This window comes from Phaethon lepturus, unplaced genomic scaffold (assembly GCF_000687285.1).
Source record: "Phaethon lepturus isolate BGI_N335 unplaced genomic scaffold, ASM68728v1 scaffold50100, whole genome shotgun sequence".
Taxonomy (NCBI): domain Eukaryota; kingdom Metazoa; phylum Chordata; class Aves; order Phaethontiformes; family Phaethontidae; genus Phaethon; species Phaethon lepturus.
Genome location: NW_010515182.1, coordinates 355 through 14874, shown reverse-complemented (window position 1 = coordinate 14874; position 14520 = coordinate 355). Strand labels below are relative to the sequence as shown.

The window sequence follows — 14520 nt, the reverse complement described above, 5'->3', positions numbered from 1 at the left end:
GATCATCGATAAAGATATTGAACAAGACTGGAGATACTGAACAAGACTTGGTTATGCTTTGTAGGTAGTGGTCTTAAACCAAATGGTATAATCTTAGTTAAATTTCAAGCAGAATAATGAAGGAAGCCCTTCATTAGTGGTTGTTCCTCCACTGGAAACATGTGAATGTCTTGGGATTTGGAGAGACAGAAGGTCTGTCACTGTGTGCAAAAGGGCAGAGGAGTATTAGAAACTGCAAGGAGTGAACCTGCAGTGTGAAAACATCATTGCTGAGAAGACTGGGACTAACACCAAAGTGTCTTAAGGAGTCTTAGTATCCGCTGGCACCTGTGAGTTTCCTTTACCTCTGGCAGCTACCAAGTAGCTCCACTGAAGCCAAATATGGAAAAAAAAACTTGTCTGTGAGATACTTGGTCTGGGCCTTGTCTAAGGCTCATTTTCCTCCTAGAGTGGAAATGGAAAATGTTTCAGCAAGTTATTTTTTTGCCTCCTGGTGTACTCCCTCAGTATTAGCTAGTTCTGTTTTATGTTTAGCCTGTGGCAGTGCAATCAACACCCAAAATCTGTGAAGGAAGTAGCAGGAAATTACAGCTCAGCTCAGAGGAGGAGCCTCTTTGTACTCTGAAGCAGTTCATATAAGATTTTGTTGTTGTTTTCTGCCTTCCCCCCGGTCCCTTTTTGCCGTAGCATAACAGTTGCAGTAGAGTTTAACAAACTGTGAACCATCTCAGTATAGTAACATAATTCTACTGATACCACCTGGAACAACTAAGTGGTTTATAATGTGTTTCTTTGCTTTCTCACAGAGGAGTTACTGTCATCCCAAGAAAAATCTCCATGTACCAAGGATGTCATAGTAAAAGTGGATTATAGCAAGAAGGCTGAGACAGACACTTCTATAGCTTTTGCTCCATCATCTAGTGAAAGAACTCCCACTCTACATAAAGGTAACTGGCTAGTTATCAATGAAATTCGATTTCTTGCTCTTTCTCTCTCTCATTCCCGCTTCAGTTCCTCTCTCCTCTCACCAAGGAATTATTTAAGGGATTTTTGTGTCTGTGTAACAGAAATGTGTCATGTTTTTCTAGCCTGTGATGTCTAATCACTTAAGTACTTCGGTTTAGACCTTACCAGTATGTAAAATAAATCTTTCATGTGTAGTCCTCTAAATACAACAGGTGGTAGACAATGACCTGCAATGGATTTTCTTTGCTAATGAGATTGACAGGCGCTAAAAATAGCTTGAGAATAGCACTACACATCTATATATTAAGTGTGATATGAAGGCTGCTAAATTTATGAAGGTTTTTTCACATCAGACTAGAATATTATGCATGCTAACAAACACAAATCATTCGGGATACTTTGACATGACAATAATCAACTTCCCTCTTCTTTTTAAAGTAAAAGCTTGGAGTGACTTAACTATTACGTAAGCAATGTGATTTTTTTTTTTTTTAAAGTACAAATAAATCTCAGGATCTTGTAGACTGTCTTTGTGTACTTTTCTTTGTATGAAAATCCATTTCATTCTACATCTTTATTTTCTAATTTTTTTTTTATATACCCTAGTAGTGTTTTCATTAACATCACAAAGGAAATTAACCTTTTTATTTTGTATCTTTAAAAATCTTCCAGAGGAGGACGAGGATGGAAAGACTCCAACACAACCACTGTTGAAAAAAGGCAGGCATTTTCCACGTTTTTGTGTTAAATCATTCTTTCGCATTGTTAATTTCAGTTCTCCTTTTGTATTCCTTTCTACACATATATATATATGAGAGACAGGAAAGTATCAACCATGCAGCGTTAATTTGTTTCTTCATATCTGATTTGGGATGTGCTTCATCTTTAGGGATTAGGCTATGGAAAAATGCAACTTTGTGGAAATTCCCAGAACAAGTTGCTACTGAGAAAGAATTGTGCATGTGTCCAAGATATGAATGTTGGAATTTTTTTTAAGTTGTGTTCTTAAGTAATACTTGAAGGGTGTTCTGGAGCTTGCTTAGTTCTCTGTGTCTCTGGTACCTGTCTGGCCCTTACTTGATCTAGGAGTAAAGGAAATATTTTCTAATGGTATAGTGGAAGTGCTCCATCAGTCTGTTCAGTAGATCTCCTGAAGCTATAGTTGTTACTCTGTTAGTTGGAACTGTTCAATAATTTGCAAATTAAGGCATAATATAGCCAATCAGTGAGATTAACATCTGAAATACTGCAAAGTAGTCATTCAAACAAACAGCATTTTGAGAGATCAGCTGAGCAGTTTTCAGTTCCTGGTTTATTTCAGACTTTTTTGAGTTAACGAAATATTTTTGCCTTAACTAAGATTCATCTAACTTTTTTGACATTTTCCTCATAATGTCAACAGCTAGAAGCTGTTGTGTTTTAATAATGGAAAGTGAGATTACATCTTGAAGCACAAGATGGCAGTTTGGAAGAAGTCCCAGTATGCAATAAAGTAGTATATTAATGTAAATCAGTCACAGATGTACTCTACATTTAAAAATTCCTAATAAAATAAGGACTGAGATGAATATCAGACTCCTGGCTCTTGTTCAAACTGAGGTTTTAATTAAGGGAAAGGGGCTATTTTTTTCTGTAGCTGTATTAATCTAATTGAAAATGCCATTGTTGTTTTGTTCTCAGTGAATACAATAACTTTGTTACAAAGTAGTCTATATTGTACTTCAGAGTCTTGCATACAAAAACAGTACTTGTTGCAAAAACCAGAATTCCAATATGCAGAACTAGCTTTTAATTTCACCACATGCTTAAATAAAAATGCATTTATGGAAAGAAGAAAAGTGCTTAGGACATGATATTTCTTCGTAAATTAGTATTTACATATTTTTAGGGAAGTTTTGTCATATGCAAGAGGTAGCAACAGTGCATGACCTAATGCTCTCAAGTATGCATGTAAGGTTAGTTAAATTGTCTAGGCAAATGACTTTATAAAGATCTTATAGATCCTTTATTTGTCAAATGTCTGCTAAATGACTTTGAGGTTTAAGTCTTTAACTTCTGAAGTTAGGAGTTTGCAGACTCCCTAAATATAGCTCAGCTTATAGCCTTTCAATCAACATTTGGAGTTGGGTTGAGAGGGAAGAAACAGTTTTTATTTAAACTTAGACATATCACAAAATATTAAGAAGCTGCATTTGATTAATTTCAATGTGATTAAGCAAAACAGTTAAAAAATGAAATTTCATTATACTTTTTTCCAGATTCAAAGAGCCCATCTTCTCCTTTAAACTTGGCTGACCAAAGACTTCTTGATGCTAGTACTCAGTTTCAGAAGAAACAAGGCAAAAGCAATATTGATGTCTGGTGGCTCTTTGATGATGGAGGTAATGTGCTTTATACTTTAAAAACTAATGTTGAACACCATTGTTAATGTGATTTTGAATTGTTAATAGATGTCTTTCAGTCAGTTCATAAATAGATTACGGATTTGTACTATTAACTCTTAACACAGTGCTGTTTTCTGAATCATTCCCAAATTCTGGTCAAAATTCAGGTTTGACACTGTTGATTCCGTATCTTCTTACAACCAAGAAGAAATGGAAAGACTGTAAGATCAGAGTTTTCATTGGTGGAAAAATAAATAGGATTGATCATGACAGAAGAGCGTAAGTTTACCTTTAAAAATTTCATTTCAAATATGCTAATAAAGCATATTACACAGTAGATTACTTTCTCTTCCTAGTAACCTTCTTTCAGTTGTTCTTTGGTTGAGGTGTAATCACATTCTATTCCCTTTCTCCAAAAAATATTCCATTTCCTCCAGATTGTTTTGGATGAGATACCTCAAGTTAAACTAATTTTTCTGCAGCATTGTCTTGACACTAACATTTTTTTTTTCAAATATTTTCTGAGGTTGTCTTTAAGGGAGAGGTCTTCTCTTAGTGTTATGGTTTTGTAATGTGTTTTTTTTCCCCAAAGCATGTTGTTGATTTATAGCCATATGCCAGGTCAATTTGATTTTTTTTTTCCTATTACACTTAAGTTGCCTCCCCCACTCCCCCAACCTAGTGTTTTTATTATCAAACACCTATAAGTTTACCCTGTGAAATAATTAAAATTCTGATCATGCATAAAGGCTTGTTTTTCTGATACAGGATGGCTACTTTGCTCAGCAAATTTCGGATAGACTTCTCGGACATTATGGTTCTTGGGGATATTAATACTAAGCCAAAGAAGGAAAAGTAAGTCTCAAATAACCCAACTTGTTTGTTAGTTGAACACTCTATGTCTTTCATTAATTTAGACTACTTCATTCTTTCCTGTATAACAGTTTTGATAGAGTAGTTCCTATGACATAGTGTTTCACAAAGATACAGGAAATAAATTAAGCAGTAACTTCTACATCCAAGAGTACAGAATTTTGTATTTTTTAAATCTCTGGTCCTTAGACTGTAGCACTAAATTTAGAAAAATATTCTCTAAAAAATGCAATTTGTCTGGAGCAGTCTTCTTTAAAAAGAGACGTGCTCACAAAACCTTAAATGGTCTTTATCTTACTTCAAGTCTTAGTTTAATGTAACAAAGCTTGGTCTTCAAATAGGTTGATCTATATTTTCTTTTTTTTTAAATTGCTTGGACTTCTAATTTACACAGGAATGATCATACATGTGATATTTGTGGTTTTAAAGTTCAAAACATATTAACTGTAGATGGCTTTCAGTACAAATTTATAACAGCACGTGTAAGATCTAAAAATATTATTCTCCTTTCCATTCCAAGTTGTCTTTAGTATGTTGAAGTTGTAAAAATACCTTTTGCATGGATATGCATAATTTGACATCTGAATAATTTGACATCATGCAAACTAGGAAATGCTGTTTTACAACTTAGGTAAATGGTAAATGCTAATATGAATTTTTTTAACACCTTGCTTTTTAATCACATTTTCTTAAATGTATAGACTATATCAAGGCACTAAATCGGTAGAGTACTTCTGGCACTCTGACTTTTTTTTTTTTTTGATATCTTTGCTTCTCGGAGCCTGCTACTGTAAAATGTGTGAACTTAGAGGTAGCATGCAGTTATGCATAAAAAGCTGAGACTGTAGAATTACATGGAATTATTTTTATTTTGTAGAAGTGATCCATGAGTTATTTCTTCTGAGAGCATTTTTTTTTGTCTCTGTGGAAGAGATACATTCCCCACAATCCAAAACCTTTCTAAGATACCAGTGAGCACTAACAATACCTGCAAACTAAGTGTACGATGTTTTATTTTCAACAGTTGCTGTGCTGTGTAATAGAATATTATTAATACTTCCTTTTGTTCAGACAAAAAATAGCAGATCACATTTGGTTTTTCCTTTTTAATGAAGGTGAACTAACTTAAGCAAAGACCACAAAGGGTAGAAAAAAAGATGGGGTTTTTGGTAGTGGGAGGGTTTCCTGGAGGAACAAGAATCTCAGTTAGAAAATGGGCACAGACAGAGTCTTTAACTATACAGAAGCTACCATGTTACACATACTGATATTACAATATATCCTAAGAGGTATTCCTTAATGTTTTTTAAACTTTCCCACACTGTAATTTGCAACCACAGAAGACTGGCACTACCTTGTCATATTTATAAAAAAACATTCCAATACCATCAAAATGCAGTTAGTTCATTGGATGTAAGGCCATACATTTCAGTTTGTTCCCCTAAAAATCTTATTTTCCTCACATCTCACATTGTGGGGCTATTCAAAACAAGTTACTTTCATAACTTGTGGCAGTCTTTGTTTGCTGTTCAAGTATTCTAATGCGGTAAGAGAAAGTAGGGTAATATAAGTTGTTCATTCTAGTAGAAATGATTGCCTCTTTGGTCTTCAGAAGGTTTTCTTTTGAAGTTCTTGCTAAAGTTCAAGTAAATTCAAAGTAACACCTCATATTCTAACAAGTACAACAGAAAGACTAAACAAGGTGGCTGTGGTTACTTGTATTTGAATGTGGCTCTCAGACTGTACTGGAAAGATTAAAAAGAAGCAAAATAAAAATATCAAAGCCAAAACCTTAAAGGCACTAGCATGAGACTTGATAGCTATTTTTTTTTTAGTGTGACATACCAACTCTCTTTCAAATTTGATTCTGAAGAAGCTACTGTGAGTTACTATACGTTTTATAAGATAGTACTTTTCAACTTTCAAACAATTATAGTAAAACTCTAGCAAAAGTTGTCTGGTTTGTTTTTTTAACGGCTAAAACTTTATATTTAGTTGCATGATGAACAGTGAAAGCTCCTACAAGTGTCCCTAACTGTTTGTTGAGTTACAATATCTGCCTATACAAATAGCTGATTTGATGTTCTAACTACAATTGGCAGTGAAAAAATTTCAGCCCACTTTATTTTTACATGGTGACGAAAACTTGCTTTCTGATACCATTTAAGTCATTGGTGACATGTAGACCCATATCTGTTTTAATATGGCTGTTCACTTAATTGTTTCAGTATTGCAGCTTTTGAAGAAATGATAGAGCCCTTCCGACTTCATGAAGATGATAAAGAACAAGAAGTTGCAGATAAAATGAAGGAGGATGAACCATGGAGGATAACAGATAATGAACTTGAGCTTTACAAAACAAAGGTTCTGTATTCTTTAGAGTGTTATGTTAAATGTTGTTGAACTTTTTTCTCCTACTGCCTTTGTGGATGTGATATCAGTAAGTTAATTCTTGTTATTCTCTCTTCCATAGCTGTCTTTATGAATAGCTGATGGAAAGGAGCATTTAAAACCTTTTAAGTGGTTCACCAAAAAAAAAGAAGAAAGAAATGTTTCTGCATTTGGGGAGGGTGGGGGCTAAATGGCTTTCCTACAGTATTTCAGCAGTTAATTTAGAAGAATATGGTCTATATTCAGCTGTTTGTTTGACTTTTTTTGACCAAACTAACATTTTTTTGCTTCATTATTAGAAAAAAACCCAACAATACACCACATCTAATTGTGGTGTTATGGAGCAGTTAAAGGGTTGACATTTTTTCCCCATGCAGTTGTGCAGCATAGATGCATCAGAGGTATTCCTTCTCAAGTGCTTCTATGGAGGAGACTTGGGTAGCATACTGTAACAGGATGCAGATGCAGACAAGTATATAAAGAAAGACTACTTAAAGTTTCAGTGATCTAGAGTTCTAAGTTTTTCAAGATGGTCCCGAGTATATTCCACCCTTATCTTCTTTTTCCTGTCTGGGTTTTTACAACTTACGTGAGGATTTGCAGTAGAGCAGAAATGGGAATGGTTGTTCTGCATTGTAAGGGGGGGAAGCAGGAATCTGTTTAACAGGTAGGTACAGATTGACTGGCAGCTGCTGCATATTACCAAGGAGCTGGGGGGGGAGATTTCATAAAGGTCAGTTATTTTATCATTAATGATAAATTTATCATTACTTTATCAAGACTTGATTGCCTTGCTGTTTTTCAAACACCACCAAAACTCATTTCAGTCAAAGTGATTTATTCTTTTGTCTACTGATACCTTAACTGTTTTTGTGGAAACTAGCGTGCAGGCTAACTAGACTTCAGCTCATCTAAGAACAACAGAACTGTGAGAAATCATGGAATCGTAGAATACTTTGGTTGTAAGGGGCCTCTAAAGGTCATCTAGTGCAACCCCTCTGCAAGGAGCAGGGACATCTTCAACTAGATCAGGTTGCTCAGAGCCCAGTCCACCTTGACCTTGAAAGCTTCCAGGGATGGGGCATCTACCACCACTCTGGGCAACCTGTGCCAGTGGTTCACCATCGTCAGTGTGAAAAATTTCTTCCTTCTATCTAGTCGAAATCTACCCTCTTCTAGTTTAAAAACATTACCCCTTGTCCAATCACTACAACAGGCCCTGCTAAAAAGTCTGTCCCCATCTTTCTTATAAGCCCCCTTTAAGTACTGGAAGGCTGCAATAAGATCTCCCTGGAGCCTTCTCTTCTCCAGGCTAAGCAACCTCAACTCTCTCAGCCTTTCTTCACAGGAGAGTTGTTCCATCCCTCTGATCATTTTTGTGGCCCTCCTCTGGACCCTCTCCAACAGGTCCATGTCTTCCCTGTGCTGAGGGCTCCAGAGCCGGACACAGGACTGCAGGTGGTGTTTCACCAGAGTGGAGTAGAAGGGCAGAATCCCCTCCCTTGACCTGCTGGCCATGCTTCTTTGGATGCAGCCCAGGATGCAGTTGGCCTTCTGGGCTGTGAGCGCACATTGCTGGCTCATGTCCAGCTTTTCATCCACCAGTACCCCCAAGTCCTTCTTGGCAGGGCTGCTCTTGATCCCCTCATCCCCCTGCCTGTACAACAACTGCCACAGGTTGCCCTGACCCAGTTGCAGGACCCTGCACTTGGTCTTGTTGAACCTCATGAGGTTCACAGGGGCCCATTCCTCAAGCCTGCCCAGGTCCCTTTGAATGGCATCGTGTCCCTCAGGCGTGTCAACCACATCACTCAGCTTGGTGTCGTCTGCAAACTTGCTGAGAGTGCACTCGATCCCACTGTCTGTCATTGGTGAAGATATTAAACTCTGCTAGTGGTTAACTCAAAATGTTTGCTAGAAAGTTAGTTGACATAAAAAAGAACGGAAAATTACTGAGGAAGCTACCTGAGGTTTAAGATAGGATAGGGTAGTAAAAAAAGGGAGGCCTGTTACGAAGATAGGGTTACCAAATGGAGATGGGGCTTCACTTCTGTAAGACCTGCTCACTATAAGTTTGTAAGATATAGTTAAAAGAACCGTGAAGAGATCATAAGAGGGCTCTTGCTTCTAGGTGCTGTGGAAGATGGTATTATTGGAGGAACTATCTTAAAATTAGCTTTCATAGTACTTGGCTTGTTTGCACATTCTAAGCTTACTGCTTTATCTCCCAGTCTGGCAACCATAGGTGTTCTGGAAAAGTGAATGAGTTGCCAAACTGAGGTGGCAGTACATGCTTTCTGTAAATGACTCGTACCAATTGATCATAACTGTTTTTAATTTTTCTTGAATAAATTAACTTTTTGTAGTTTATATAAAAGATCTTCCTAAAAAGTTTCATTTTAATTACAGACTTATCGCCAGATTAGGCTAAATGAGTTGCTGAAAGAACATTCAAGTACAGCTAACATCATTGTCATGTAAGTAAATGATTTGTACTGTTACTGTAATTGAGATAGAACTGTAATTTGAAATATATGTAAATACAGGTTAGGCAGAAGCCTGTGCCTTGGCATTAAAATACAGAATTACGGAAGAATGTTTCAGTGCTGAAAGTGTTTATTAGAAGTATGGAGCTACTATAGAAATGAATAAAAAGGCCTGTGTAGTTTCGTGGTTCTGATACACTGCTTCAGGTGATTACTTCCACATTTGTAGTGCAGCTCAGGATTCTCACATTCCTTCCACTCCCGCATGCTACCTATTCCCCTCTTTTTCAGGTCCTTCCTTTCAGTTCTTTTTCTAGGAAATCTCTCCAGATAAAGTTAGATCATCATCCTGCTGTTGGATTTCCATGGAATTACTTTTGGTCTAAATAAGCAGAACAGAGATTGTAGATTTCTTTGCTGTGTTTTTCTTCAGGAGCCTGCTGCAGAGCTCCATGAAGTAGTGCTACAAAGGAAGTTTGAGTAGGGCAAATAGACTTACAGTAGTTCTTTCGAAATAAAAGAGTTTGGGCATGTTTTGGGGGGATTGTGAGAAGGAATATTAGACTGCACCAACCTGGCATTGTAAGGAAAAAGCTGTATTTTAAAACCTTGAAGAGTCTTTCAAGAAACTCTCTTGGGTGGAGGAGAATTCTCCATTAAGCTACCTCAACACGAAATGGTGGTAAGAGGCCAAAAGTGAGGGGTGAATAGATGTAAAGGCCTATGGTGCTTAAGATATGAAGTCTCAACTAATTAACTGAATTCTGAGGAAATAGAAACTAAAAAGGTTAGGAAATTTGACTTAGTATCTACCTCTTTGCAGATTCATACTTTCATATTTATGTGATACGACTTGTACTCCACCAGATTTTTCTAATTGTTGAATGCTTTTTCTTTTCTTGTGAATTGTAGGAGTTTGCCAGTTGCACGAAAAGGTGCAGTTTCTAGTGCACTATACATGGCCTGGTTAGAAGCTCTTTCTAAAGATCTGCCACCAATTCTCCTTGTTCGTGGGAATCATCAGAGTGTTCTTACCTTCTATTCCTAAGAGTACTACGCATAGGACAGCTACAATGAAATGGTACTTCAGTGCCCAGGGGAGAGTGACTGACATGGTCTATAGTTTATTAACATCACAAAGGCAAAAAGTGACTCTTCTTTCACTATTTCACTGACTTGAAAGCACACAAGGAAAGTCACTGTATTTCTAAAGTTGTGACATCTTCAGTTTTATTCTATATTTTCTGTAATTTAATCTTGCTTAATGGGGGAGGATTCCTTGTTAGAATGAGGAACAAGACAAGCTTTTTGTTTGCTATTTGAATAGCAGCAATAAAATGTTTTATTTTTGATCAATGAAAGGATTATAGATTTATAAAAGCCTTTTAGCCTTGAGGTGCCTTCTGAAATTAACCAAATCTCATCCATACATCCTATTTTGTAAATTTATATAGAATGTCAAAATCTGCCTTCAACCAAGAGTTTAGATCAGACTTCCTTTAGTTTCTAGTCTCTTCCATATTACAATAAAAATGAATGCTGCTTTTCAGTCTTCCATTGAGCTATTAGTTCTTAGTACTGTATGTTTTCTATTATCAGAAAGTTTTGGGGTTTTTATTATGTCTGTTAGATTTAAAGGTGAGAATTGGGCAGGTCATTTGAACTCAGATGAATTCTTGATGTTATTGTCAAGGCTTTGTACTACTAAATTTTGTTACAAGACTAATTGTACTAGCAGAAAGGATCCTTTTCTCAAATTTGACAATGTGTACTACTTTGGTACTAGTCTAAGATACACAGCTAACATCACCTTGGTGAAGGATACTGGTCAATCTTTGCTCTGTAACTCTAACATGAAATCAAATTCATCTTACTGGCTGAGGCTTTTTATCTTGCTAAAATTAGAAGAAAAAGACCTGTCCTAGTTCTTGGCCTGTTAGGTTTTGGTGTCACTTTCAACTTATTTTGAAATAAAACTCAGCTTAAGGCTTGAATGGGGATAATATAAGCAATGTGATGCTATCTAACAGAAACCAGTAAACACTATGTGGAATCTTGCTATCCAATATGAAATGTAAAAGCTGCAGTTCTCTCGCATTTTTCAACAAATGGTTAAAAGGACCACTAGTTACTAGGGGAGATGTTTTTAGGTCAATTCATTCAGTTGTCAGAAAATACATTTAGTCTTATTAAATAATACTCAGGTTTTATTGTCTAGCAATTTAGATCTATTCCATACATCCTACTTTATACACTTTCTATGTTCAATAAAGAAACTGCCAATCTTGTGTGCCCTTTCATTGTATATTTTGAAAACTTCATAATTTAGTCTACTATGAACAGCTACACAGTAAATTTCACTTGAGCCTTTGTGGAAAGGTTAATGTGAACTGTTTTTAAAATTCTTAATATATTTTGGATAGAAAGGATTGCCTAAAAACATTTCACAAGCTTTTGCTATTAGCAGTGGACATGCTACTGGATCAGTTTGTCAGTGATTGAGTGACTTTCGTTTAAGGATGCACAGAAAAGGTGTATTTTTAGGCTAAACAGAAGATAAATTTGAAATCTTCCTTTTGAAGAACAAAGCATAATCATTGTGGGGCAAGGTAGAGCTTCAGGTTGTGATTAAAGATTAAAATACTCTACACACTGCAGTATACACTGTTGTCAAGTTCTTGCTGAACTGCAAAAATCTTTTTTTTTGCTGTTTCTGTCAATTGGATTTGAGACTATTGAATCATTTCACTTAAAAAAAAAAAAAAGAAAGAGAAACAAACATGCATGTTTTGCTGCTAAGTGTGAGATAACTGATGCCAGCATGAACCCAGCTTGTTATGATAAACGTTTTAAGACAAGACAGTTTGCTGTAAAAGTGCTGTTTCCTTCCAGGTGAGAGGGTGAGGATCAAATTTACCAACATATCTATTACAGGTTTTACAGTGTTTTTTAGGGGATAAGGCTGTCACATTGTGAATATGGAATCATTGCCATTTTTCTTCTTGTTTTGTGAGTTACATTCTTTTGAACAGATGGACAGTAAGGCATGGACGTAGTGCTGCTATCTTAAAATAAAAAATAAAATTGTGCACAGGTACACTTATTTAAAAGGTTTTTTGCCCATTCAGGAAACCATTGCTTGTGATCTGTAACACAGAAACCAAATGAAGTGTGTGTATACATGCATATATGTGTATAAAATTATATAAAATATATCTAAATATGCATATGGGGATAGTTAAGGTAATGTCTGTGAAATAACATAGGATGCTTTTCACATGCAGTCTCAGAAGTCCACTAACACTAGGCACAAGGTCAAGTTTCAAGATTGTTTGCTACACTGACATTTCAGCAGTTAATGGTAATTGTTTGCCACAGATGTCAGTCAGTGGCAGTCACTCCCAACTTCTGCTTTGATTTTGAGGCCAAATTTAGTTATGTTGCAATCATTATTAATTACTTGAAAAAGGAAATCACCTACACATGGCAATTCATACCTTCTATAGATTAGGTTTCTTTGTATGGGTTTAGAAGGACAGTAATAGCTGGAGAAAATCAATTATTTATTTGTTCACTTGTATTTAGGTTTCCTTTTACATACGTTCTTTTTATATGCTTTTTCTGACATTACATATTTAAAAAAAACAGAAAATAATTTAAAGATTTGAGCGTTAGTGGGTAATGGCCCACTTGGTTTGAAGATGTAAGATTTGATACTGTACTGTAACTGTCACACACAATGCTTTTCTAATGTTTTAACATAATTATTGCAGTTAATACTTTGTACCAGGGGGATGTCACTGCAATAAAAGGAAGTGAATTCAATACAACTGTCTTGTCTAACAAAGCCTTTTTTTACTGGTGGGGAGATAGGGAATAATGTTCATAGCTTAAAAGATTAATGCTGAATATAGTTCCTGATATGTGAATATGCTTATTGCACACATCTGATAATGACCTTTATTGTGGAATTTGCACGGGACCATGAGTAGAACTTAAAGGCATTCAGGTGTTTGGTATCAGGAGACAAACGTTTTCTTCCCAGGGGCACTGTTTCGCCGCTACTGGGTTAGGAACAGTCCACTAATGTACATTTAAATAGAAATTAGTTGAAAAATCTAATGAGAAATGGCAAGTTGTTTTTTCATATCAAGTGATACTTAGAACCACTGAAGAACTTTTTAACTTCATCAATTTCAGTGTTTCCCAGTGAAGCTGGGTGACTGAGAATTTTTATTTGAAAATTAACCTCTAATAAATTCAGATCTCTACTATATATCCTTAATTTACTAAATACTTATTAAGTTTTTCCATGCATTTAGATTTAGGCCTTGAGAGGTTTAGAGGCCAATGGAAAGGGAATGTGTGTTAAAAATACACTGGCAACTTCTATGGCATTGGCTCTAACCTGTTCCAGTATGTAAAGAGGAACAGGAGAAGGTATGTAGCAGTTTTTCCTAGATCCTCCTGTTTGCTGGAGAAGTGGTTGATTTAAATAATGGCATAGTACCATTAACTGAATTCACAGATAAGTGACTTCACATGTGCTTTCAAAGCTTAAAAAATGACAATTGCATTAAGGTTGAGCTCATCACTTGGCTACACAAACAGTGAAGGTTCACACTGCATGGTAACCTGTTTTATTTGGAAACAGGAAAGCAGGACTCCCTTCACGTTCTCCATTAGTCCAGTTACACTTCTTGTATAACCTCTATGGGATCCTGTATATCTTGCCTATACACCTAAAATGTGGTTTACGTTCAGCTGGAGTGGCAGCTAAGCTTCTTGTCTGTGAGACTGGAGTCATGGAATGGTGTTCTGCTTCACTACCACTGCCTTGCTCCCCTTTGGTCTAGGGCAAAAACTTCTGGGCACTTAGCAGTGCATCATCAAATCTTTCTTGCTACTCTGCCACTCGACAGCATGGTGTGGAACAGGTTTTCAGAGTTAAGACTGTGGATTAGGTTGATGGAGGCTGATGCCTGCATTTATAAGTGGGAAACAAGCTGGTGGAAATCATCACTTCAACTTTTGAACTGGAAGAGTAAATGCTGAAGCACGCACCTTCTCCCAACAGAATCGGGGAAGACCTTTCAATTGAAATGTAAGGTGCCTCTTATGCTCAGAGGTCCATCTCACATGACAAAAGAAACTGTACTCCATCCTTCGGGCTGTATCCATCAAACTTGATGACAAGGTGCACCACTAGAAGTTACATGTGTGACCAGGTGTCACCCTGTTCCTACTGCTGCTGGTAGGCACAGAATTGAGAGCAAAAAAAGGAACCTGAGAGCAGTTTATATGCTGGTCTCACCCTTGATCTGCTTACTTTCTCTTCCAAAAAACGCTGGCTTTGCAGATGAAGGCATCTGCTTTCCACCTTGCCCTCTGCCAGCCTGTCTCCCTTCCCCGCCTGCACT

General features: G+C 36.6%; 1 protein-coding gene across 1 annotated transcript; it reads left to right on the top strand.

Moving 5' to 3' along the window:
* Positions 1-806: 806 nt before the first annotated feature.
* LOC104627108 (solute carrier family 12 member 2-like) lies at positions 807-10649 on the top strand (the record flags this gene model as incomplete). The annotated part of the gene is made up of 8 exons (XM_010295219.1): positions 807-947; positions 1639-1686; positions 3225-3347; positions 3518-3629; positions 4119-4205; positions 6452-6587; positions 9024-9091; positions 10013-10649. Coding segments are annotated over 8 exons (851 nt in total), but the record flags the coding sequence as incomplete, so codon positions are not given.
* Positions 10650-14520: the final 3871 nt, after the last annotated feature.